Source organism: Nerophis lumbriciformis, linkage group LG13, assembly GCF_033978685.3.
Source record: "Nerophis lumbriciformis linkage group LG13, RoL_Nlum_v2.1, whole genome shotgun sequence".
NCBI lineage: Eukaryota > Metazoa > Chordata > Actinopteri > Syngnathiformes > Syngnathidae > Nerophis > Nerophis lumbriciformis.
Window position 1 is genome coordinate 2,810,097 of NC_084560.2, and position 26,796 is coordinate 2,836,892.

A 26,796-nucleotide genomic window follows, 5' to 3' on the forward strand; every position below is an offset into this window, starting at 1 on the left:
CCAATAACTTCTGAAAAGTCCAAAACACACACACATGGGACTGAGCCCTCCGGCGGTCCGGAACCTACCGCGGTCCAGTACGCCTCCGGCATCGCGGCTACGGCACAAATCCCTGAGGAGGGTCGGGCCCTGCGAGAGAAGGAAGGGGGAGGGCGGGGGCGAGCAAGGCAGCGAGGGCGGGGCTACATCCAGGCAGGTGGGGAGTGTCATGGTCGGGGGGGGCGGGGTCATTCCACAAATGAACAGGTGGGGGGGGGGGGTGGGGGTTAAAGGTCATGCGGCGGAACATGGCCAGAAACCGGCGACAACCAGACGATGTCAACATTGGGATGTGACGACACACAGAAGAACAAAAGATTAGTTCACGTTAGCGTCGTTAGCCGTTAGCAGCACTTCACATGCGAAAAGCAAACAAGGGCCCGACGGTTGCCATGACGACGCAGACAAGCAACGCCAGCAAGCATTCCGATGTTAGTGCGTTAGCTTGCGTAGCATGGACGGGGGAGGGGGGCGGGGGGGGGTCACGTTCAGGTTTGGGTCTTAATGGGGACCGGGTCCTCCGACTGAAGGAACACACCTTGATTGTGTCCCACCTCTCCAGGGGCCCAGGTTTAGACCCATTTTAACCCCCCCCATTGTTTACCTGTATCTCACCTTTTTGGTAAGTTGGCAGACCCGTCAGCGATCCTGTTCTGTCTCCCTGTAATGTTTGATCCTGTTCTGTCTCCCTGCAATGTTTGATCCTGTTCTGTCTCCCTGCAATGTTTGATCCTGTTCTGTCTACCTGCAATGTTTGATCCTGTTCTGTCTCCCTGCAATGTTTGATCCTGTTCTGTCTCCCTGTAATGTTTGATCCTGTTCTGTCTACCTGCAATGTTTGTTCCTGTTCTGTCTCCCTGTAATGTTTGATCCTGTTCTGTCTCCCTGTAATGTTTGATCCTGTTCTGTCTCCCAGTAATGTTTGATCCTGTTCTGTCTCCCAGTAATGTTTGATCCTGTTCTGTCTCCCTGTAATGTTTGATCCTGTTCTGTCTACCTGCAATGTTTGATCCTGTTCTGTCTCCCTGCAATGTTTGATCCTGTTCTGTCTCCCTGTAATGTTTGATCCTGTTCTGTCTACCTGCAATGTTTGTTCCTGTTCTGTCTCCCTGTAATGTTTGATCCTGTTCTGTCTCCCTGTAATGTTTGATCCTGTTCTGTCTCCCAGTAATGTTTGATCCTGTTCTGTCTCCCGGCAATGTTTGATCCTGTTCTGTCTCCCTGCAATGTTTGTTCCTGTTCTGTCTCCCTGCAATGTTTGATCCTGTTCTGTCTCCCTGCAATGTTTGATCCTGTTCTGTCTCCCTGCAATGTTTGATCCTGTTCTGTCTACCTGCAATGTTTGATCCTGTTCTGTCTCCCTGCAATGTTTGATCCTGTTCTGTCTCCCTGTAATGTTTGATCCTGTTCTGTCTACCTGCAATGTTTGTTCCTGTTCTGTCTCCCTGTAATGTTTGATCCTGTTCTGTCTCCCTGTAATGTTTGATCCTGTTCTGTCTCCCAGTAATGTTTGATCCTGTTCTGTCTCCCAGTAATGTTTGATCCTGTTCTGTCTCCCTGTAATGTTTGATCCTGTTCTGTCTACCTGCAATGTTTGATCCTGTTCTGTCTCCCTGCAATGTTTGATCCTGTTCTGTCTCCCTGTAATGTTTGATCCTGTTCTGTCTACCTGCAATGTTTGTTCCTGTTCTGTCTCCCTGTAATGTTTGATCCTGTTCTGTCTCCCTGTAATGTTTGATCCTGTTCTGTCTCCCAGTAATGTTTGATCCTGTTCTGTCTCCCGGCAATGTTTGATCCTGTTCTGTCTCCCTGCAATGTTTGTTCCTGTTCTGTCTCCCTGCAATGTTTTATCCTGTTCTGTCTACCTGCAATGTTTGATCCTGTTCAGTCTCCCTGCAATGTTTGATCCTGTTCTGTCTCCCTGCAATGTTTGATCCTGTTCTGTCTCCCGGCAATGTTTGATCCTGTTCTGTCTCCCTGCAATGTTTGATCCTGTTCTGTCTCCCTGTAATGTTTGATCCTGTTCTGTCTCCCTGTAATGTTTGATCCTGTTCTGTCTCCCGGCAATGTTTGATCCTGTTCTGTCTCCCTGCAATGTTTGTTCCTGTTCTGTCTCCCTGTAATGTTTGATCCTGTTCTGTCTCCCTGTAATGTTTGATCCTGCTCTGTCTCCCTGTAATGTTTGATCCTGTTCTGTCTCCCGGCAATGTTTGATCCTGTTCTGTCTCCCTGTAATGTTTGATCCTGTTCTGTCTCCCGGCAATGTTTGATCCTGTTCTGTCTCCCTGCAATGTTTGATCCTGTTCTGCATCCCTGTAATATTTGATCCTGCTCTGTCTCCCTGTAATGTTTGATCCTGTTCTGTCTCCCGGCAATGTTTGATCCTGCTCTGTCTCCCTGTAATGTTTGATCCTGTTCTGTCTCCCGGCAATGTTTGATCCTGTTCTGTCTCCCTGCAATGTTTGATCCTGTTCTGCATCCCTGTAATGTTTGATCCTGCTCTGTCTCCCTGTAATGTTTGATCCTGTTCTGTCTCCCCGCAATGTTTGATCCTGTTCTGTCTCCCTGTAATGTTTGATCCTGTTCTGTCTCCCGGCAATGTTTGATCCTGTTCTGTCTCCCGGCAATGTTTGATCCTGTTCTGTCTCCCTGTAATGTTTGATCCTGTTCTGTCTCCCGGCAATGTTTGATCCTGTTCTGTCTCTCTGCAATGTTTGATCCTGTTCTGTCTCCCTGCAATGTTTGAGCCTGTTCGGTCTCCCTGTAATGTTTGATCCTGTTCTGTCTCCCTGTACTGTTTGATCCTGTTCTGTCTCCCAGTAATGTTTGATCGTGTTCTGTCTCCCTGTAATGTTTTATCCTGTTCTGTCTCCCTGCAATGTTTGATCCTGTTCTGTCTCCCGGCAATGTTTGATCCTGTTCTGTCTCCCTGCAATGTTTGATCCTGTTCTGTCTCCCGGCAATGTTTGATCCTGTTCCGTCTCCCTGTAATGTTTGATCCTGTTCTGTCTCCCTGCAATGTTTGTTCCTGATCTGTATCCCTGCATTGTTTGATCCTGTTCTGTCTCTCTGCAATGTTTGTTCCTGTTCTGTATCCCTGCAATGTTTGATCCTGTTCTGTCTCCCTGCAATGTTTGATCCTGTTCTGTCTCCCTGTAATGTTTGATCCTGCTCTGTCTCCCTGTAATGTTTGATCCTGTTCTGTCTCCCTGCAATGTTTGTTCCTGTTCTGTCTCCCTGCAATGTATGATCCTGTTCTGTCTCCCTGCAATGTTTGTTCCTGTTCTGTCTCCCTGTAATGTTTGATCCTGTTCTGTCTCCCTGCAATGTTTGATCCTGTTCTGTCTCCCTGTAATGTTTGATCCTGTTCTGTCTCCCTGTAATGTTTGATCCTGTTCTGTCTCCCTGTAATGTTTGATCCTGTTCTGTCCCCCTGTAATGTTTGATCCTGTTCTGTCTCCATGCAATGTTTGTTCCTGTTCTGTCTCCCTGTAATGTTTGATCCTGTTCTGTCCCCCTGCAATGTTTGATCCTGTTCTGTCTCCCTGCAATGTTTGTTCCTGTTCTGTCTCCCTGCAATGTTTGATCCTGTTCTGTCTCCCTGTAATGTTTGATCCTGTTCTGTCTCCCCGCAATGTTTGATCCTGTTCTGTATCCCGGCAATGTTTGATCCTGTTCTGTCTCCCGGCAATGTTTGATCCTGTTCTGTCTCCCTGCAATGTTTGATCCTGTTCTGTCTCCCTGTAATGTTTGATCCTGTTCTGTCTCCCTGCAATGTTTGATCCTGTTCTGTCTCCCTGCAATGTTTGATCCTGTTCTGTCTCCCTGTAATGTTTGATCCTGTTCTGTCTCCCTGCAATGTTTGTTCCTGTTCTGTATCCCTGTAATGTTTGATCCTGTTCTGTCTCCCTGCAATGTTTGATCCTGTTCTGTCTCCCTGCAATGTTTGATCCTGTTCTGTCTCTCTGCAATGTTTGATCCTGTTCTGTCTCCCGGCAATGTTTGATCCTGTTCTGTCTCCCTGCAATGTTTGATCCTGTTCTGTCTCCCTGTAATGTTTGATCCTGCTCTGTCTCCCTGTAATGTTTGATCCTGTTCTGTCTCCCTGCAATGTTTGATCCTGTTCTGTCTCCCTGCAATGTTTGATCCTGTTCTGTCTCCCTGTAATGTTTGATCCTGTTCTGTCTCCCTGCAATGTTTGATCCTGTTCTGTCTCCCTGTAATGTTTGATCCTGTTCTGTCTCCCTGTAATGTTTGATCCTGTTCTGTCTCCCTGTAATGTTTGTCTGATCTTGAATGGCATTGTGCTGAAAATTGTAATTTCCCCTCGGAGATTATTAAAGTATTTCTGATTCAAGATTTAACTGTCAGATTAATGGGGGGGGGGGGGGTTCCTGACACGGCTCCAAGCACATTTTTCTCTGAACTGTTTATGACCGAGTGCGGCAGCTGTTTATGACCCCCCTCCCTTTAGAAGCACCTGCAGCCATGTGATCGGGAAATGCCCAAATAAAGGGAGAGGCGTGGAACCCTTTCGTCAGGGCGTGGGACGACACTGTACGAGGGTGCAGGCCCATGCGCTCTCCTCATGAGCTAAATTGAATCCTGTCTCTGTTCGATTCCTTGCTTCTTGTCTTGTTTAATAGATGACATCGCTGTTTGATCCTGACAGTAACAATATCAACATTTCATCAAATGATCGTCATATCTGGAAAGGAGCTCTTCAAAGTGTGCTAATCAATCACGGTTTTTCCAATAATGACATTTTGAGACGGATTACTAACCACCCGGGATTTGACCGCGACTTATGGTTCTCCCGGTTTTTGTCAAGTCCCTTGCTGGTATTTCTTTAGCGTTGGCAGGAAGTGGGCTGGCATTCGTGTCGACGGTAGGTCTCGTGGTCAACTCACCTGAGCGAGGTTTCAGGCCAAACGGCAAGCTGGAGACGGCAGGGATCCCGCCCGGGCACCGGTCCCGTTGCTGCGGCAACACAAATGAAAGGGTCAGTTGTTTTCCATGCAGAGAATGAGGCGCAGCTTGACAACTCACACAGTAAACATCGCATGGCCCCACCACCGACCACCAGGGAAAAGCTGAAGTACCCCCAGGTCACAAACACACAAACACAAACACACACTGTGAATGGATGACCTCAGCATGATGCAACACAACAAGGAGGAGGCGGCTGCACAACAAGGATCGTGCAAGATCGCTCAACAGCAACGTTAGCAACAACGCTAACACAACACCACATATGTAATAATAATAATAATAATAAAAATAGATTTTATTAGTAAAAGCACTTTACATTGAACAAACAACCTCAAAGTGCTACGGTGCATTTAAAAAACAACAACACAAATAGCTGCCCCCAACAAGTAAAATAAATAGTAAAACAAATAAAAACTAGAACAGCCTAAGAGCTACAACTAGCACACATATATCTAAAAAAAAAAAGGCTTTTTAAGCCTTTAAAAAAAAACAAAAAAAAACATTCACAGTCTGTGGTGCCCTCAGGTGGTCAGGGAGAGTGTTCCACAGACTGGGAGCGGCGGAGCAGAAAGTTTTCTCATACAGTAGTTCTGAGCTTTGGCCTCGGAGGTCGTCCGTGACAACCTTAAAGGGGAACTGCACTTTTTGGAATGTTGCCTATAGTTTGCAATCCTAACGACAGACAAGAAGACAACAAGGTTTTGTTTCCTTTTGCATTCTTACATATAAAACTCTGCCTGTTCGAAGTGGCTAGCCATGCAGCTAACGTTAGCAATCAATTCTACCTCTAAATCACTTTAAAAATGCATTAAAAAAACCCCATCAACAATACTTCATTTGTTTAATAACAAACTGTACAACATTGTTATTGTAAGAGAGAACAACGTTTCAGCCTCTTCTTCCTGCTCGCTTCTAGAAGCAGAAGTTCATCCTCAGTGTGTTCAGCTTCAAAAAGATCAGCTTGTGAATCCTCCTTTGTCCAAAAATTTGTTATCAAGTCTGCCATGATTGAAATACACTCGCATTTGTTGTCGGAAGTCCAAAGCGCTCTGTTATGGAAACGGAAATAAATGCGCTGGGGAAAAAAGTTCTGGCAATGCTTAAAAATGACCAAATATGGTAAATATTGTACATATTGTTATGAAGGTGTCAGTTACTACATTATATATATACTTGCAGTGTGTATATTGTACATATTACATATTGTTATGAAGGTGTCTCTTACTACATTATATATATATATACTTGCAGTGTGTATATTGTATATATTACATATTGTTATGAAGGTGTCTGTTACTACATTATATATATACTTGCAGTGTGTATATTGTACATATTCCATTTTGTTATGAAGGTGTCTGTTACTACATTATATATATACTTGCAGTGTGTATATTGTACATATTACATATTGTTATGAAGGTGTCTGTTACTACATTATATATATATACCGGTACTTGCAGTGTGTATATTGTACATATTACATATGAAGGTGTCTGTTACTACATTATATATATACTTGCAGTGTGTATATTGTACATATTACATATTGTTATGAAGGTGTCTGTTACCACATTATATATATATACTTGCACTGTGTATATTGTACATATTACATATTGTTATGAAGGTGTCTGTTACTACATTATATACATACTTGCAGTGTGTATATTGTACATATTACATATTGTTATGAAGGTGTCTGTTACTACATTATACATATACTTGCAGTTTGTATATTGTACATATTACATATTGTTATGAAGGTGTCTGTTACTACATTATATATATACTTGCAGTGTGTATATTGTACATATTGTTATGAAGGTGTCTGTTACTACATTATATATATACTTGCAGTGTGTATAATGCACATATTGTTATGAAGGTGTCTGTTACTACATTATATATATACTTGCAGTGTGTATATTGTACATATTACATATTGTTATGAAGGTGTCTGTTACTACATGATATATATACTTGCAGTGTGTATAATGTACATATTGTTATGAAGGTGTCTGTTGCTACATTATATACATACTTGCAGTGTGTATATTGTACATATTACATATTGTTATGAAGGTGTCTGTTACTACATGATATATATACTTGCAGTGTGTATATTGTACATATTACATATTGTTATGAAGGTGTCTGTTACTACATGATATATATACTTGCAGTGTGCATATTGTACATATTACATATTGTTATGAAGGTGTCTGTTACTACATTATATACATACTTGCAGTGTGTATATTGTACATATTACATATTGTTATGAAGGTGTCTGTTACTACATTATATATATACTTGCAGTGTGTATATTGTACATATTGTTATGAAGGTGTCTGTTACTACATCATATATATATACTTGCAGTGTGTATATTGTACATATTACATATGAAGGTGTCTGTTACTACATTATATATATACTTGCAGTGTGTATATTGTACATATTACATATGAAGGTGTCTGTTACTACATTATATATATACTTGCAGTGTGTATATTGTACATATTACATATTGTTATGAAGGTGTCTGTTACTACATTATATATATACTTGCAGAGTGTATATTGTACATATTGTTATGAAGGTGTCTGTTACTACATTATATATATACTTGCAGTGTGTATATTGTACATATTGTTATGAAGGTGTCTGTTACTACATTATATATATACTTGCAGTGTGTATATTGTACATATTGTTATGAAGGTGTCTGTTACTACATTATATATATACTTGCAGTGTGTGTATTGTACATATTACATATTGTTATGAAGGTGTCTGTTACTACATTATATATATATACTTGCAGTGTGTATATTGTACATATTACATATTGTTATGAAGGTGTCTGTTACTACATTATATATATACTTGCAGTGTGCATATTGTACATATTACATATTGTTATGAAGGTGTCTGTTACTACATTATATATATACTTGCAGTGTGTATATTGTACATATTACATATTGTTATGAAGGTGTCTGTTACTACATCATATATATACTTGCAGTGTGTATATTGTACATATTACATCTTGTTATGAAGGTGTCTGTTACTACATTATATATATATACCGGTACTTGCAGTGTGTATATTGTACATATTACATATGAAGGTGTCTGTTACTACATTATATATATACTTGCAGTGTGTATATTGTACATATTACATATTGTTATGAAGGTGTCTGTTACCACATTATATATATATACTTGCACTGTGTATATTGTACATATTACATATTGTTATGAAGGTGTCTGTTACTACATTATATATATACTTGCAGTGTGTATATTGTACATATTACATATTGTTATGAAGGTGTCTGTTACTACATTATATATATATATATATATATATATATATATATATATATATATACTTGCAGTGTGTATATTGTACATATTACTGTACATATTGTTATGAAGGTGTCTGTTACTACATTATATATATACTTGCAGTGTGTATGTTGTACATATTACATATTGTTATGAAGGTGTCTGTTACTACATTGTATTTATACTTGCAGTGTGTATATTGTACATATTACATATTGTTATGAAGGTGTCTGTTACTACAATATATATATATACTTGCAGTGTGTATATTGTACATATTACATATTGTTATGAAGGTGTCTGTTACTACATTATATATATACTTGCAGTGTGTATGTTGTACATATTGCATATTGTTATGAAGGTGTCTGTTACTACAATATATATATATATACTTGCAGTGTGTATATTGTACATATTACATATTGTTATGAAGGTGTCTGTTACTACATTATATATATACTTGCAGTGTGTATAATGTACATATTGTTATGAAGGTGTCTGTTACTACATTATATATATACTTGCAGTGTGTATAATGTACATATTGTTATGAAGGTGTCTGTTACTACATTATATATATACTTGCAGTGTGTATATTGTACATATTGTTATGAAGGTGTCTGTTACTACATTATATATATACTTGCAGTGTGTATATTGTACATATTACATATTGTTATGAAGGTGTCTGTTACTACATTATATATATATACTTGCAGTGTGTATACTGTACATATTGTTATGAAGGTGTCTGTTACTACATTATATACATACTTGCAGTGTGTATATTGTACATATTACATATTGTTATGAAGGTGTCTGTTACTACATTATATATATACTTGCAGTGTGTATATTGTACATATTGTTATGAAGGTGTCTGTTACTACATTATATATATACTTGCAGTGTGTATATTGTACATATTACATATTGTTATGAAGGTGTCTGTTACTACATTATATATATACTTGCAGTGTGTATATAGTACATATTGTTATGAAGGTGACTCCTATCACCTACATCTTGTAAGTGTTTTATTATCATTTTTAAAATCCTCGTGTGTTCTTGTCTCTCATAATGATTGTGAACGACAGGCAAAATGAGGGTTCCAGGTTCGATCCCAGCTTCCGCCATCCTAGTCACTGCCCCCTTGTGTCCTTGGGCAAGGCACTGTACCCACCTGCCGCCAGTGTCACCCGCACTGCTTTGAATTGAACAATGGGTTCACTGTGCAATGCGCTTTGAGTCTCGAGGAAAAAAGGGCTATATAAACAAGAGCGGTGCTGGTTGATAGCTCAGGCTTTTAGCTCGGTAGATAGCGTGCTGGTCTCTCATGCCAAACAACCCAGGTTCAAGTCCAGGGGAAAGCAGGGACTGACAACTCGAATGTGTGACTTGGTTCCATGTCAACACACACACACACACACACACACACACACACACACAGGTAAACCAGTGCGGTCGACTGGGACACACCATGGTTGACAGGACGCACACTACCACCTGGCCGCCATGCTTACCTGCATGTGCCATTCATACCGCCGCCATGCAAGCTGGGCCTCAAAGCGAGCCTTTTCTAGAATCATCCGTCTCTTCTTCTGGAACTCATAGCCACCTCCTTCCTCCGAGTGCTGCAAACCATTGAGGCTTTAATCCAACCTTCTCAAAGACTCTCGAGACAAAGGTGTGTTTCCTGCCGAGTCCACGTGAGGGAGTAAGGGACTATTGCACGCCAAGCGGGAACATCAAGCCACTCCAACATGAGCGCCACCAAAGGTTCTAGTCACCTACTTTCACTTCTACCTAATTCATCCTTCATGTCCTCCAAGCGCTGCACACCTTTACGTACCTTTGGTGTTGTGGCGCCGTCATCGCTGTCCTGCCCGCTGAGAGGAGAGAGAGTCCAATCAAATCATGTCCAAAAAGACCATATTATATATATACTGTGTATATATACTGTATATATACAGTGGGGCAAAAAAGTATTTAGTCAGCCACCGATTGTGCAAGTTCTCCCACTTAAAATGATGACAGAGGTCTGTAATTTTCATCATAGGTACACTTCAACTGTGAGAGACAGAATGTGAAAAAATAATCCAGGAATTCACATTGTAGGATTTTTAAAGAATTTATTTGTAAATTATGGTGGAAAATAAGTATTTGGTCAATAACAAAAATTCACCTCAATACTTTGTAATATAACCTTTGTTGGCAATAACAGAGGTCAAACGATTACTATAGGTCTTTACCAGGTTTGCACACACAGTAGCTGGTAATTTGGCCCATTCCTCCATGCAGATCTTCTCGAGAGCAGTGACGTTTTGGGGCTGTCGCCGAGCAACACGGACTTTCAACTCCCTCCACAGATTTTCTATGGGGTTGAGGTCTGGAGACTGGCTAGGCCACTCCAGGACTTTCAAATGCTTCTTACGGAGCCACTCCTTCGTTGCCCGGGCGGTGTGTTTGGGATCATTGTCATGCTGGAAGACCCAGCCACGTTTCATCTTCAAAGCTCTCACTGATGGAAGGAGGTTTTGGCTCAAAATCTCACGATACATGGCCCCGTTCATTCTTTCCTTAACACGGATCAGTCGGCCTGTCCCCTTGGCAGAAAAACAGCCCCAAAGCATGATGTTTCCACCCCCATGCTTCACAGTAGGTATGGTGTTCTTGGGATGCAACTCAGTATTCTTCTTCCTCCAAACACGATGAGTTGAGTTTATACCAAAAAGTTCTATTTTGGTTTCATCTGACCACATGACATTCTCCCAATCATCCATGTGCTCTCTGGCAAACTTCAGACGGGCCTGGACATGCACTGGCTTAAGCAGGGGGACACGTCTGGCACTGCAGGATTTGATTCCCTGTCGGCGTAGTGTGTTACTGATGGTAACCTTTGTTACTTTGGTCCCAGCTCTCTGCAGGTCATTCACCAGGTCCCCCCGTGTGGTTCTGGGATTTTTGCTCACCGTTCTCATGATCATTTTGACCCTACGGGATGAGATCTTGCGTGGAGCCCCAGATCAAGGGAGATTATCAGTGGTCTTGTATGTCTTCCATTTTCTGATAATTGCTCCCACAGTTGATTTTTTCACACCAAGCTGCTTGCCTATTGTAGATTCACTCTTCACAGTCTGGTGCAGGTCTACAATTATTTTCCTGGTGTCCTTCGACAGCTCTTTGGTCTTGACCATAGTGGAGTTTGGAGTCTGACTGTTTGAGGCTGTGGACAGGTGTCTTTTATACAGATAACGAGTTCAAACAGGTGCCATTAATACAGGTAACAAGTGGAGGACAGAAGAGCTTCTTAAAGAAGAAGTTACAGGTCTGTGAGAGCCAGAGATCTTCCTTGTTTGAAGTGACCAAATACTTATTTTCCACCATAATTTACAAATAAATTCTTTAAAATTCCTACAATGTGAATTCCTGGATTTTTTTTCCACATTCTGTCTCTCACAGTTGAAGTTTACCTATGATGAAAATTACAGACCTCTGTCATCATTTTAAGTGGGAGAACTTGCACAATCGGTGGCTGACTAAATACTTTTTTGCCCCACTGTATACCGTATTTTTCGGACTATAAGTGGTAGTTTTTTTCATAGTTTGGCCGGGGGTGCGACTTATACTCAGGAGCGACTTATGTGTGAAATGATGAACACATTAGCGTAAAATATCAAATAATATTATTGATCTCATTCACGTAAGAGACTAGACGTATAAGATTTCATGGGATTTAGCGATTAGGAGTGACAGATTGTTTGGTAAACGTATAGCATGTTCTATATGTTATAGTTATTTGAATGACTCTTACCATAATATGTTACGTTAACATACCAGTTGGTATGTTAACGTAACAACATGCTGGTAGACGGCTGCGTTGACCCTGGATCTCAGGAAACAGAGTGGACCGACACCAGCAGATGACATGGCACCCCAAACCATCACCCAACCATGCAAATTTTGCATTTCCTTTGGAAATCGAGGTCCCAGAGTCTGGAGGAAGACAGGAGAGGCACAGGATCCACGTTGCCTGAAGTCTAGTGTAAAGTTTCCACCATCAGTGATGGTTGGGGGTGCCATGTCATCTGCTGGTGTCGGTCCACTCTGTTTCCTGAGATCCAGGGTCAACGCAGCCGTCTACCAGCAAGTTTTAGAGCACTTCATGCTTCCTGCTGCTGACCTGCTCTATGGAGATGGAGATTTCAAGTTCCAACAGGACTTGGCGCCTGCACACAGCGCAAAATCTACCCGTGCCTGGTTTACGGACCATGGTATTTCTGTTCTAAATTGGCCCGCCAACTCCCCTGACCTTAGCCCCATAGAAAATCTGTGGGGTATTGTGAAAAGGAAGATGCAGAATGCCAGACCCAAAAACGCAGAAGGGTTGAAGGCCACTATCAGAGCAACCTGGGCTCTCATAACACCTGAGCAGTGCCAGAAACTCATCGACTCCATGCCACGCCGCATTAACGCAGTAATTGAGGCAAAAGGAGCTCCAACCAAGTATTGAGTATTGTACATGCTCATATTTTTCATTTTCATACTTTTCAGTTGGCCAACATTTCTAAAAATCCCTTTTTTGTATTAGCCTTAAGTAATATTCTAATTTTGTGACACACGGAATTTTGGATTTTCATTTGTTGCCACTTCAAATCATCAAAATTAAATGAAATAAACATTTGAATGCATCAGTCTGTGTGCAATGAATAAATATAATGTACAAGTTACACCTTTTGAATGCAATTACTGAAATAAATCAAGTTTTTCAAAATATTCTAATTTACTGGCTTTTACCTGTATGTCAGGCTTGTCCCTGACAGTTTGGTCAAGTTTTAGTTTTTCCTGTCATTTCCTGTCAACGCTCTTATTTTGGTTATTTCCTCATTGTCTCCCTGAGTGCTGCTTCCCCTCAGCTGCGGCTGATTGGCACCTGGCCACACCTGCTGTCAATCAGCCAGCTGCTATTTAAACCTGCCTTCCCCTCCAGTCAGTGCTGGATTATTGTCATTGTCATTGTCGCTAATACTTGTTGTCACTACTTCCTGTCATAATACTTGTTGTTGTAGCTCTGTCTACTTTCGTTCACTCTGCTCATGTCATAGTTCCTTCGTGTCACAGTAAGTGTTTTTGTTTCTTGTCCACAGTTAGCTTTTGTGCTATTTTAGTTTATAGGCAAGTTTGTTCTCCGCCTTGTGCGCGCCTTTTGTTTGTACCCTTTTGTTTGTTTGTTTTGCCATAGTGTTGAATTAAATCATGTTTTCTCGTTCAATGCATGCCGTCTTCTCTGCATCTTGGGGTTCGTCACCAACAAAACCTGACAATTTATGCCTCATATAACGTACACTTATTCAGCCTGTTGTTCACTATTCTTGATTTATTTTAAATTGCCTTTCAAATGTCTATTCTTGCTGTTGGCTTTTATAAAATACATTTCCCCAAAAAATGCGACTTATACTCCAGTGCGACTTATATATGTTTTTTTCCTTCTTTATTATGCATTTTCGGCCGGTGCGACTTATACTCCGAAAAAAACAGTGTGTGTATATATATATATATATATATATATATATTAGAGATGCGCGGTGGAGTCCGCGGATAAACCGCGGGTCGGGTAAAAATAGATTTTAAATAGACGCGGGCGGTTGGCGGTTGAACCAATTCGGAAATATATATACATAGTTAAATGTTGTTACCCACATACGAAAAACGAGCAGCACTCTTTGAAACAGTCAATTATTCATCAGGCACTGCAGCACAACACAACACAACAGAAGAAGAAGAAAAAAAGAAAAAGATGGCACCGCGTCCCAGCAACAAGTGGCGCAAGTGAGCGCTCCTTCAGCGCAGCAGGGCGCATTTTAGAGGCCAGGCGCTCTCGCATGAATCCTGGCACTGTAGATGCCATTTTATTCCTGCATAGTGCTAACAAAAAAAAAAGTAAGTAGACATACGGTTGGATATGTTAAAGGAATTAGTCTACGTTACCTATAGGCTATACCAAATAAGCCCATGTCTAACCTATATTGAGTTCGGTCAGCTGAATAATTTTGATGGTTACGTGTTGTTTGGCCGCACTACAATGCAAAGGAATTAAGGCAATTGCGTTGTTTATTGTGTTTTTTTTCTATTGGAGATATACTACTATGTGTGAATAATTATTTGGCCTCGCTTTCAAGTGAAGCGCATCTCCGATTGGCGACAATGTAAGGATATTTAGCCTGCTTTGTTTGTCGCCACCGTCTATTTTCATTATAATTCAAGTTTGATGATAAAGTGCAGTCTGATGGGTTTGATTTCCCCCCTTCAGCTTTTTGCCTTGGCCAATAAGTTGCAGGCAATTTGTTATTATTATTTATTTAATTTATTTTTGTTTAAATAGAGATGACATACATATGTTATTGTATAATTTAAGTTTGACAGCCTAAGGCTTATGAGGCACATTTTTTATTTATTTTTTTATTTCAACTTAAAAAGGTATATATGCCTATGCCTATGCCTAGAACATAGGCTATGTGTTTATCTTTATTTTCCTGCCTGTCGTTGACAATGGAGATTGTCTGATATTTTGTCATGGCTGCAGATCAATCAATAAAGGTTCATCTTTGTCGCGAAATTGTTCACAGTTTCACTGTGCACCCCCGCCCTCATCCCTATTTGAGCATTATAACGTTAACAAGTTAATATTCATTGAAATAAATTCAGAACATTTTTTATACCTAACGAAAATATAGGCCTAGTCTTTCTAAAACATTGTTTTAACTTCTTAAAAGCCTCGTTCTGCTTTCTGCAACTGCGCACACAAAGTGTGACGAACGCACTCCTGATCTGAGGGCATTGGCAACAATAGTCAACACTTTCTTAATGGAAATGACAATAATACTATAATAATGATAAATAATATTATCACGCATTAATATATCTTAGCCACGAATGCGTGGCCAAGATATATTAATGCGTGGCACGCATTGAATGTCTCTGCTGCATTGGATCAGTCTCCTTTCTTTAACAGGCAAAAGCTTTATAACCTCACTAATATGCTTGCATCGTCTATATTAGATATATAACAACGGGCGGGTGCGGGCGGGTGTGGTTTTGATAAAATGTTGGTTCGGGTGGATGCGGATGGTTGACGACTATTGTGATGCGGTTGCGGATGAAATAATTGCCTATCTGCACATCTCTAATATATATATATATATATATATATATATATATATTAGGGCTGCCAATCTTTGGGTGTCCCACGATTCGCTTCAATATCGATTCTTGGGGTCACGATTCGATTCAAAATCGATTTTTTTCCGATAAAACGCGATTCTCGATTCAAAAAGGATATTTTACCGATTCAAAAGGATTGTCTATTGATTGAATACATAGGATTTCAGCAGGATCTACCCCAGTCTGCTGACATGCAAACAGAGTAAAAAGCTTTTATAATTGTAAAGGACAATGTTTTATCAACTGATTGCAATAATGTACATTTGTTTTATCTATTAAATGAAGCAAAAATATGACTTATTTTATCTTTGTGAAAATATTGGACACAGTGTGTTGTCATGCTTATGAGATGTGATGCAAGTGTAAGCCACTGTGACACTATTGTTCTTTTTTTATAAGTGTCTAATGATAATGTCAATGAGGGATTTTTAATCACTGCTATGTTGAAATTGTAACTAATATTGATACTGTTGTTGATAATATTCATTTTTGTTTCACTACTTTTGCTTTGTTGTGTGTGGTGTTTGTGTCTCCTCTCAATTGCTCTGTTTATTGCACTTCTGAGTGTTGCTGGGTCGGGTTTGCTTTTGGAATTGGATTGCATTGTTATGGTATTGCTGTGTATTGTTTTGTTGGATTGATTAAAAATAAATAAATAAAATAAAATCGTTTTTTTTAAAATGAGAATCGATTCTGAATCGCACAACGTGAGAATCGCGATTCGAATTCGAATTGATTTTTTCCCACACCCCTAATATATATATATATATATATATATATATATATATATATATATATATATATATATATATATATATATATATATATATATATATATATATATATTGTCGGAGGCAGATATTTACATACATCCGAATTTAAGTGTTACTTCTTTTTATTTCATAATCATATTACAAATCAGCTAGTGTTTTTCTTCCAATTGTGGTCTTTTGGTTGTCTGCAAAACTGTGTGCTTAACCTTGAGTGAGGAATGTTAGAGAGAGAGACTTAAGAGGGGAGAGGGTTTTTGTCGGGGGGGGGGCGCGATTGAATGTTCTATGCTGGACTGGTCTCAATGTATATGCAAAGCTTTGCAAATATATTACAAAATACCTATTCTGTCTCTGGTGGTTTTTCAACTCAGCTTTAAGTGTCGTAAAGAGCTTGGGAGCGACTTGTGACTTGAATTCCCTGGGAGGAACAACTGGTCCAAAACGCAACAATATATATATATATATATATATATATATATATATATATATATATATATATATATATATATATATACAAACACACACACACATTAATATATTTACATATATATGTGTGAATATACATACATGTTTGTATATATACTGCATATGTATCTATATATGTGTATGTATAAAAGTACACGCACGCACATGGACAGCATGGAAAAGTGTGATTCATCAGTCCAGAGAAGGCGTCTCCACTGCTCTAGAGTCCAGTGGTGATGTCCTTTACACCACTGCATCCCACGCTTTGCATTGGACTTGGCTTAGATGCAGCCACTCAGCCATGGAAACCCATTCCTTGAAGCTCTCTGCGTACTGTACGTGGGCTAATTGGAAGGTCACAGGTAGCAAGTGACTGTGCAGAAAGTCTTTGCACTATGCTGACCTCTCTGTCAGTTTACGTGGCCTACCACTTGGTGGCTGAGTTGCTGTTGTTCCCAAACTCTTCACTTTTCTTATAATAAAGTTGACTTTGGAATATTTAGGAGCGAGGAAATTTCACGACTAGATTTGTCCTATGACAGTTCCACGCTGGAAATCACTGAGAGCGGCCCATTCTTTCACAAATATTTGTAGAAACAGTCTCCATGCCTAAGTGCTTGTTTTGATACAACGGGTTAAGTGATTAGGACACCTGATTCTTATCATTTGGATGGGTGGCCAAATACTTTTGGCAATATAGTGTATATGGTGGCTATCTGGGGGAACCCTGTTTACTGTGCTAATAATAATAATAATAATTAAAGCTGCAAGCAGCATTGGTCGGGCCCGCGTATTTGGCAGGTGCTAGTCCTAAGTGTCCCAATACTTTTGTATACTTTTAGTCAAGTGTCCCAAGACTTTTGTCTAGTGTACCTACCTTGTCTGCATTGTGTGGGCATGTTGGTGCTTCCTGCTTTTGAGCAGCCATCTTAAAAAAACAGCAGCATCAGTGCAGCGGGTCTTTGAAGGGTCATAAAATCAAAACCGGAGCAGGTATCACAACTCTTTGGCCAACTTTTAATCAGAAGGGTTCAATCTCTCTCCTGTGTTAGTTTGAAGCCGAAACAACAAACGCGCTCAGAGGAGATAATGTTTGAAGAAAGGTGACCGGTTTTTACAAAAATGTTGTGTTGAAGGGGGAATAGCAAACTTCCTGTATATTTTTGCTGGGGGTTGTCAATTTGTGAAATGTAGGTCTAAGTGAGACCTACGGAGAGGTTTTCGTTTCATGTCTCTCCGACCTTCCCAGTGGAGTTACAGGCAGTTTTGTCATTTTTTTTCTTCCGAGGAGCAGTTTTTTCTCCGTTTTATTCAAAAATTGCTGTAGAGCGCAATTTTTAAATTTGGGGTTAGGTTTCTTTATTAGATCGCAATTGTTGCCAGTCCTGATGTGTGCGTTCAGTTCGGTGAGTTTTGAAGCGTGTTAAGGGGGTCAAATTACAGCTCAAAGAGGCAAAAGTGACTTGTTTTTAGTACTTTTTTGTCTTGAAGGGGGAATTGCCAACTTCCTGTTGATTTTTGCCCGAGGATATACAATTATGAAAACTAGGTCTAAGTCAAACCTACATACAGGTTTTTGTTTCATGTCTCTCCGGTCTTCCTAGTGGGAGATATAGGCAGTCTAGTTTTTTTTTTCCCTAGGGGGCGCTAGAGCGCAATTTTGAGTTTTGTGGTTCGGTTTTTTTTTAAAAAAGGTAATTTTCGCAGGTCCTGATGTGGGGGTCAAATATGGTGAGTTTTGAAGCATGTTAAGTGGGTCAAATTACAGTTTAATGTGGCGGCGGAAGAATAAAGAATAATTAAAGCTGCAAGCAGCGTTGGTCGGGCCCGCGTATTTGGCAGGTGCTAGTCCTAAGTGTCCCAATACTTTTGTCTACTTGTAGTCTGAAGTGTCCCAAGACTTTTGTCTAGTGTACCTACCTTGTCTGCATTGTGTGGGCACGCTGGTGCTTCCTGCTTTTGAGCAGCCATCTTACAAAAACAGCACCGCAGGAGCATCAGTGCAGCGGGTCTTTGAAGGGTCATAAAATCAAAACCGGAGCAGGTATCACAACTCTTTCACCAACTTTTAATCAGAAGGGTTCAATCTCTCTCCTGTGTTAGTTTGAAGCCGAAACAACAAACGCGCTCAGAGGAGATAATGTTTGAAGAAAGGTGACCGGTTTTTACAAAAATGTTGTGTTGAAGGGGGAATAGCAAACTTCCTGTATATTTTTGCTGGGGGTTGTCAATTTGTGAAATGTAGGTCTAAGTGAGACCTACGGAGAGGTTTTTGTTTCATGTCTCTCCGACCTTCCCAGTGGGAGTTACAGGCAGTTTTGTCTTTTTTTTTCTTCCGAGGAGCAGTTTTTTTCTCCGTTTTATTCAAAAATTGCTGTAGAGCGCAATTTTTAAATTTGGGGTTAGGTTTCTTTATTAGATCGCAATTGTTGCCAGTCCTGATGTGTGCGTTCAGTTCGGTGAGTTTTGAAGCGTGTTAAGGGGGTCAAATTACAGCTCAAAGAGGCAAAAGTGACTGTTTTTAGTACTTTTTTGTCTTGAAGGGGGAATTGCCAACTTCCTGTTGATTTTTGCCCGAGGATATACAATTATGAAAACTAGGTCTAAGTCAAACCTACATACAGGTTTTTGTTTCATGTCTCTCCGATCTTCCTAGTGGGAGATATAGGCAGTCTAGTTTTTTTTTCCTAGGGGGCGCTAGAGCGCAATTTTGAGTTTTGTGGTTCGGTTTTTTTTTAAAAAAAGGTAATTTTCGCAGGTCCTGATGTGTGGGTCAAATATGGTGAGTTTTGAAGCATGTAAGTGGGTCAAATTACAGTTTGTTGTGGCGGCGGAAGAATAAAGAATAATTAAAGCTGCAAGCAGCGTTGTTCGGGCCCGCGTATTTGGCAGGTGCTAGTCCTAAGTGTCCCAATACTTTTGTCTACTTTTAGTCTGAAGTGTCCCAAGACTTTTGTCTAGTGTACCTACCTTGTCTGCATTGTGTGGGCACGTTGGTGCTTCCTGCTTTTGAGCAGCCATCTTACAAAAACAGCAGCGCAGCAGCATCAGTGCAGCGGGTCTTTGAAGGGTCATAAAATCAAAACCGGAGCAGGTATCACAACTATTTGGCCAACTTTTAATCAGAAGGGTTCAATCTCTCTCCTGTGTTAGTTTGAAGCCGAAACAACAAACGCGCTCAGAGGAGATAATGTTTGAAGAAAGGTGACCGGTTTTTACAAAAATGTTGTGTTGAAGGGGGAATAGCAAACTTCCTGTATATTTTTGCTGGGGGTTGTCAATTTGTGAAATGTAGGTCTAAGTGAGACCTACGGAGAGGTTTTCGTTTCATGTCTCTCCGACCTTCCCAGTGGGAGTTACAGGCAGTTTTGTCATTTTTTTTCTTCCGAGGAGCAGTTTTTTTCTCCGTTTTATTCAAAAATTTTAAATTTGGGGTTAGGTTTCTTTATTAGATCGCAATTGTTGCCAGTCCTGATGTGTGCGTTCAGTTCGGTGAGTTTTGAAGCGTGTTAAGGGGGTCAAATTACAGCTCAAAGAGGCAAAAGTGACTGTTTTTAGTACTTTTTTGTCTTGAAGGGGGAATTGCCAACTTCCTGTTGATTTTTGCCCGAGGATATACAATTATGAAAACTAGGTCTAAGTCAAACCTACATACAGGTTTTTGTTTCATGTCTCTCCGATCTTCCTAGTGGGAGATATAGGCAGTCTAGTTTTTTTTTTCCTAGGGGGCGCTAGAGCGCAATTTTGAGTTTTGTGGTTCGTTTTTTTTTTTAAAAAAGGTAATTTTCGCAGGTCCTGATGTGTGGGTCAAATATGGTGAGTTTTGAAGCATGTTAAGTGGGTCAAATTACAGTTTAATGTGGCGGCGGAAGAATAAAGAATAATTAAAGCTGCAAGCAGCGTTGTTCGGGCCCGCGTATTTGGCAGGTGCTAGTCCTAAGTGTCCCAATACTTTTGTATACTTTTAGTCAAGTGTCCCAAGACTTTTGTCTAGTGTACCTACCTTGTCTGCATTGTGTGGGCATGTTGGTGCTTCCTGCTTTTGAGCAGCCATCTTAAAAAAACAGCACCGCAGGAGCATCAGTGCAGCGGGTCTTTGAAGGGTCATAAAATCAAAACCGGAGCAGGTATCACAACTCTTTCACCAACTTTTAATCAGAAGGGTTCAATCTCTCTCCTGTGTTAGTTTGAAGCCGAAACAACAAACGCGCTCAGAGGAGATAATGTTTGAAGAAAGGTGACCGGTTTTTACAAAGATGTTGTGTTGAAGGGGGAATAGCAAACTTCCTGTATATTTTAGCTGGGGGTTGTCAATTTGTGAAATGTAGGTCTAAGTGAGACCTACGGAGAGGTTTTTGTTTCATGTCTCTCCGACCTTCCCAGTGGGAGTTACAGGCAGTTTTGTCATTTTTTTTCTTCCGAGGAGCAGTTTTTTCTCCGTTTTATTCAAAAATTGCTGTAGAGCGCAATTTTTAAATTTGGGGTTAGGTTTCTTTATTAGATCGCAATTGTTGCCAGTCCTGATGTGTGCGTTCAGTTCGGTGAGTTTTGAAGCGTGTTAAGGGGGTCAAATTACAGCTCAAAGAGGCAAAAGTGACTTGTTTTTAGTACTTTTTTGTCTTGAAGGGGGAATTGCCAACTTCCTGTTCGATTTTTGCCCGAGGATATACAATTATGAAAACTAGGTCTAAGTCAAACCTACATACAGGTTTTTGTTTCATGTCTCTCCGATCTTCCTAGTGGGAGATATAGGCAGTCTAGTTTTTTTTCCCCTAGGGGGCGCTAGAGCGCAATTTTGAGTTTTGTGGTTCGGTTTTTTTAAAAAAAAAGGTAATTTTCGCAGGTCCTGATGTGTGGGTCAAATATGGTGAGTTTTGAAGCATGTTAAGTGGGTCAAATTACAGTTTGTTGTGGCGGCGGAAGAATAAAGAATAATTAAAGCTGCAAGCAGCGTTGGTCGGGCCCGCGTATTTGGCAGGTGCTAGTCCTAAGTGTCCCAATACTTTTGTCTACTTTTAGTCTGAAGTGTCCCAAGACTTTTGTCTAGTGTACCTACCTTGTCTGCATTGTGTGGGCACGTTGGTGCTTCCTGCTTTTGAGCAGCCATCTTAAAAAAACAGCAGCATCAGTGCAGCGGGTCTTTGAAGGGTCATAAAATCAAAACCGGAGCAGGTATCACAACTCTTTGGCCAACTTTTAATCAGAAGGGTTCAATCTCTCTCCTGTGTTAGTTTGAAGCCGAAACAACAAACGCGCTCAGAGGAGATAATGTTTGAAGAAAGGTGACCGGTTTTTACAAAAACGTTGTGTTGAAGGGGGAATAGCAAACTTCCTGTATATTTTTGCTGGGGGTTGTCAATTTGTGAAATGTAGGTCTAAGTGAGACCTACGGAGAGGTTTTTGTTTCATGTCTCTCCGACCTTCCCAGTGGGAGTTACAGGCAGTTTTGTCATTTTTTTTCTTCCGAGGAGCAGTTTTTTCTCCGTTTTATTCAAAAATTGCTGTAGAGCGCAATTTTTAAATTTGGGGTTAGGTTTCTTTATTAGATCGCAATTGTTGCCAGTCCTGATGTGTGCGTTCAGTTCGGTGAGTTTTGAAGCGTGTTAAGGGGGTCAAATTACAGCTCAAAGAGGCAAAAGTGACTGTTTTTAGTACTTTTTTGTCTTGAAGGGGGAATTGCCAACTTCCTGTTGATTTTTGCCCGAGGATATACAATTATGAAAACTAGGTCTAAGTCAAACCTACATACAGGTTTTTGTTTCATGTCTCTCCGATCTTCCTAGTGGGAGATATAGGCAGTCTAGTTTTTTTTTTTTCCTAGGGGGCGCTAGAGCGCAATTTTGAGTTTTGTGGTTCGTTTTTTTTTTTAAAAAGGTAATTTTCGCAGGTCCTGATGTGTGGGTCAAATATGGTGAGTTTTGAAGCATGTTAAGTGGGTCAAATTACAGTTTGTTGTGGCGGCGGAAGAATAAAGAATAATTAAAGCTGCAAGCAGCGTTGTTCGGGCCCGCGTATTTGGCAGGTGCTAGTCCTAAGTGTCCCAATACTTTTGTATACTTTTAGTCAAGTGTCCCAAGACTTTTGTCTAGTGTACCTACCTTGTCTGCATTGTGTGGGCATGTTGGTGCTTCCTGCTTTTGAGCAGCCATCTTAAAAAAACAGCAGCGCAGCAGCATCAGTGCAGCGGGTCTTTGAAGGGTCATAAAATCAAAACCGGAGCAGGTATCACAACTCTTTGGCCAACTTTTAATCAGAAGGGTTCAATCTCTCTCCTGTGTTAGTTTGAAGCCGAAACAACAAACGCGCTCAGAGGAGATAATGTTTGAAGAAAGGTGACCGGTTTTTACAAAAATGTTGTGTTGAAGGGGGAATAGCAAACTTCCTGTATATTTTTGCTGGGGGTTGTCAATTTGTGAAATGTAGGTCTAAGTGAGACCTACGGAGAGGTTTTTGTTTCATGTCTCTCCGACCTTCCCAGTTGGAGTTACAGGCAGTTTTGTCATTTTTTTTTCTTCCGAGGAGCAGTTTTTTCTCCGTTTTATTCAAAAATTGCTGTAGAGCGCAATTTTTAAATTTGGGGTTAGGTTTCTTTATTAGATCGCAATTGTTGCCAGTCCTGATGTGTGCGTTCAGTTCGGTGAGTTTTGAAGCGTGTTAAGGGGGTCAAATTACAGCTCAAAGAGGCAAAAGTGACTGTTTTTAGTACTTTTTTGTCTTGAAGGGGGAATTGCCAACTTCCTGTTCGATTTTTGCCCGAGGATATACAATTATGAAAACTAGGTCTAAGTCAAACCTACATACAGGTTTTTGTTTCATGTCTCTCCGGTCTTCCTAGTGGGAGATATAGGCAGTCTAGTTTTTTTTTTCCCTAGGGGGCGCTAGAGCGCAATTTTGAGTTTTGTGGTTCGGTTTTTTTTAAAAAAAAGGTAATTTTCGCAGGTCCTGATGTGTGGGTCAAATATGGTGAGTTTTGAAGCATGTTAAGTGGGTCAAATTACAGTTTGTTGTGGCGGCGGAAGAATAAAGAATAATTAAAGCTGCAAGCAGCGTTGTTCGGGCCCGCGTATTTGGCAGGTGCTAGTCCTAAGTGTCCCAATACTTTTGTGTACTTTTAGTCTGAAGTGTCCCAAGACTTTTGTCTAGTGTACCTACCTTGTCTGCATTGTGTGGGCATGTTGGTGCTTCCTGCTTTTGAGCAGCCATCTTAAAAAAACAGCAGCGCAGCAGCATCAGTGCAGCGGGTCTTTGAAGGGTCATAAAATCAAAACCGGAGCAGGTATCACAACTATTTGGCCAACTTTTAATCAGAAGGGTTCAATCTCTCTCCTGTGTTAGTTTGAAGCCGAAACAACAAACGCGCTCAGAGGAGATAATGTTTGAAGAAAGGTGACCGGTTTTTACAAAAATGTTGTGTTGAAGGGGGAATAGCAAACTTCCTGTATATTTTTGCTGGGGGTTGTCAATTTGTGAAATGTAGGTCTAAGTGAGACCTACGGAGAGGTTTTTGTTTCATGTCTCTCCGACCTTCCCAGTGGGAGTTACAGGCAGTTTTGTCATTTTTTTTCTTCCGAGGAGCAGTTTTTTCTCCGTTTTATTCAAAAATTGCTGTAGAGCGCAATTTTTAAATTTGGGGTTAGGTTTCTTTATTAGATCGCAATTGTTGCCAGTCCTGATGTGTGTGTTCAGTTCGGTGAGTTTTGAAGCGTGTTAAGGGGGTCAAATTACAGCTCAAAGAGGCAAAAGTGACTGTTTTTAGTACTTTTTTGTCTTGAAGGGGGAATTGCCAACTTCCTGTTGATTTTTTGCCCGAGGATATACAATTATGAAAACTAGGTCTAAGTCAAACCTACATACAGGTTTTTGTTTCATGTCTCTCCGATCTTTCTAGTGGGAGATATAGGCAGTCTAGTTTTTTTTTTCCTAGGGGGCGCTAGAGCGCAATTTTGAGTTTTGTGGTTCGGTTTTTTTTTTTAAAAAGGTAATTTTCGCAGGTCCTGATGTGTGGGTCAAATATGGTGAGTTTTGAAGCATGTTAAGTGGGTCAAATTACAGTTTAATGTGGCGGCGGAAGAATAAAGAATAATAAAACCTTACAAATACAATAGGTCCTTATGTCCCATTGCATAAGAGGGAGTCCTTATACAATGGGCCATGCAGGCCCTAATAATGTCATAGTAAACAGACTTACTTGACCGACTCTTCCTCAGTGACCATCTCCACGGGGTACAGCTGGACTCCACTCAGGTTCTCTTGCTCCGAGCTTATTCTAAACCATGACAAAGGACAACTAACATTGTTATTATTCAGGAATAGGACGGGGACAAGCAGACAATACAATGAAAGCAAGACAGGATCCTCAGCTTTGACCAAAGTGAGCAGTTCTGACCTGTCGGGGTCCTGCAGCAGCTCCACGGCCTCTTTCAGCTGCTGGATCATGTCCAGGTGGAGCTCACCCTCCAACGTGGAGCCCACCTTTGGCCTCTGGCTGCAAGACCACAAGTCACGCGGGGCAACGTTTGCAAAGTTCTATTCAAAACCGAGGCCGTTTTTCTCACCGTTGCTCCGTCGTCCAGTGAGAGTCCTCGTCTATCCGGAGCGGCTCGTCGAACTCCACCGCCCGCCGTCTCTGAGAAGAAAGGCGCACCTCAGAACCGGCTGTGGTGTCACAAAGAGGCGTCTGTGGCGGTCGGCCCTCGTATCAAGTGTGACACATTTCATTTGGAGTCTTGAGTACTTGGTGATAACAACATACATACAAACCCCGTTTCCATATGAGTTGGGAAATTGTGTTGGATGTAAATATAAACGGAATACAATGATTTGCAAATCCTTTTCAAGCCATATTCAGTTGAATATGCTACAAAGACAACATATTTCATGTTCAAACTCATATACAGTGGGGCAAAAAAGTATTTAGTCAGCCACCAATTGTGCAAGTTCTCCCACTTAAAATGATGACAGAGGTCTGTAATTTTCATCATAGGTACACTTCAACTGTGAGAGACAGAATGTGAAAAAAAAATCCAGAAATTCACATTGTAGGAATTTTAAAGAATTTATTTGTAAATTATGGTGGAAAATAAGTATTTGGTCAATAACAAAAATTCAACTCAATACTTTGTTATTGCCAACAAAGGTTATATTACAGAGGTCAAACGATTACTATAGGTCTTTACCAGGTTTGCACACACAGTAGCTGGTATTTTGGCCCATTCCTCCATGCAGATCTTCTCGAGAGCAGTGATGTTTTGGGGCTGTCGCCGAGCAACACGGACTTTCAACTCCCTCCACAGATTTTCTATGGGGTTGAGGTCTGGAGACTGGCTAGGCCACTCCAGGACTTTCAAATGCTTCTTACGGAGCCACTCCTTCGTTGCCCGGGCGGTGTGTTTGGGATCATTGTCATGCTGGAAGACCCAGCCACGTTTCATCTTCAAAGCTCTCACTGATGGAAGGAGGTTTTGGCTCAAAATCTCACGATACATGGCCCCGTTCATTCTTTCCTTAACACGGATCAGTCGGCCTGTCCCCTTGGCAGAAAAACAACCCCAAAGCATGATGTTTCCACCCCCATGCTTCACAGTATGTATGGTGTTCTTGGGAAAAGATGTGTCCATTTTCTTGCACTTGTTTAATGGTTAAGAGTTTGATTGCCTAATTAATAATTGTAAATTATGGGATTGATAATTGATTGTTTTTTTTACAGCATGTTAATCTTGTGGTGTTTTGTCCTTAAAGGTTTTTCACCTACTAAAGAAGCTAAAGGCTACTAAAGAAGCTAAAGGCTACTAAAGGCCACTAAAGGCTACTAAACACAGCTAATGACAGCTAAAGAAACTAAAGTCTACTAACACTGCTAAAGACTGCTAAAAAGACTAAAGAAGAAAAAAGAAGCTGTTTCTTCGTTGGAAAAACTGTTGCAAACTAAAGGAAAATAAAAG

The 26,796-nt window shown here is 40.6% G+C and overlaps 1 protein-coding gene across 7 annotated transcripts in view; it reads right to left on the minus strand.

The window, feature by feature from the left end:
* Nucleotides 1-26,796, minus strand: part of lrch1 (leucine-rich repeats and calponin homology (CH) domain containing 1) — a 239,902-nt gene that overhangs the window by 63,380 nt on the left and 149,726 nt on the right. For 4 of the 7 annotated variants that reach the window (XR_012050759.1, XM_061971779.2, XM_061971780.2 and 1 more), the window contains exons 10-16: nt 25,411-25,481; nt 25,242-25,340; nt 25,044-25,121; nt 10,249-10,285; nt 9,920-10,030; nt 4,950-5,019; nt 69-182 (exon numbers count right to left, since the gene is read on the minus strand). Coding sequence is in view for 6 of the 7 variants with exons in the window: in XM_061971779.2 (XP_061827763.1) it covers nt 69-182; nt 4,950-5,019; nt 9,920-10,030; nt 10,249-10,285; nt 25,044-25,121; nt 25,242-25,340; nt 25,411-25,481 (580 nt within the window). In the remaining variant the exon portion in view is untranslated. The remainder of the gene's footprint in view (nt 1-68; nt 183-4,949; nt 5,020-9,919; nt 10,031-10,248; nt 10,286-25,043; nt 25,122-25,241; nt 25,341-25,410; nt 25,482-26,796) is intronic. The other 3 variants (XM_061971783.2, XM_061971784.2, XM_061971785.2) reach the window with 3 other exon arrangements.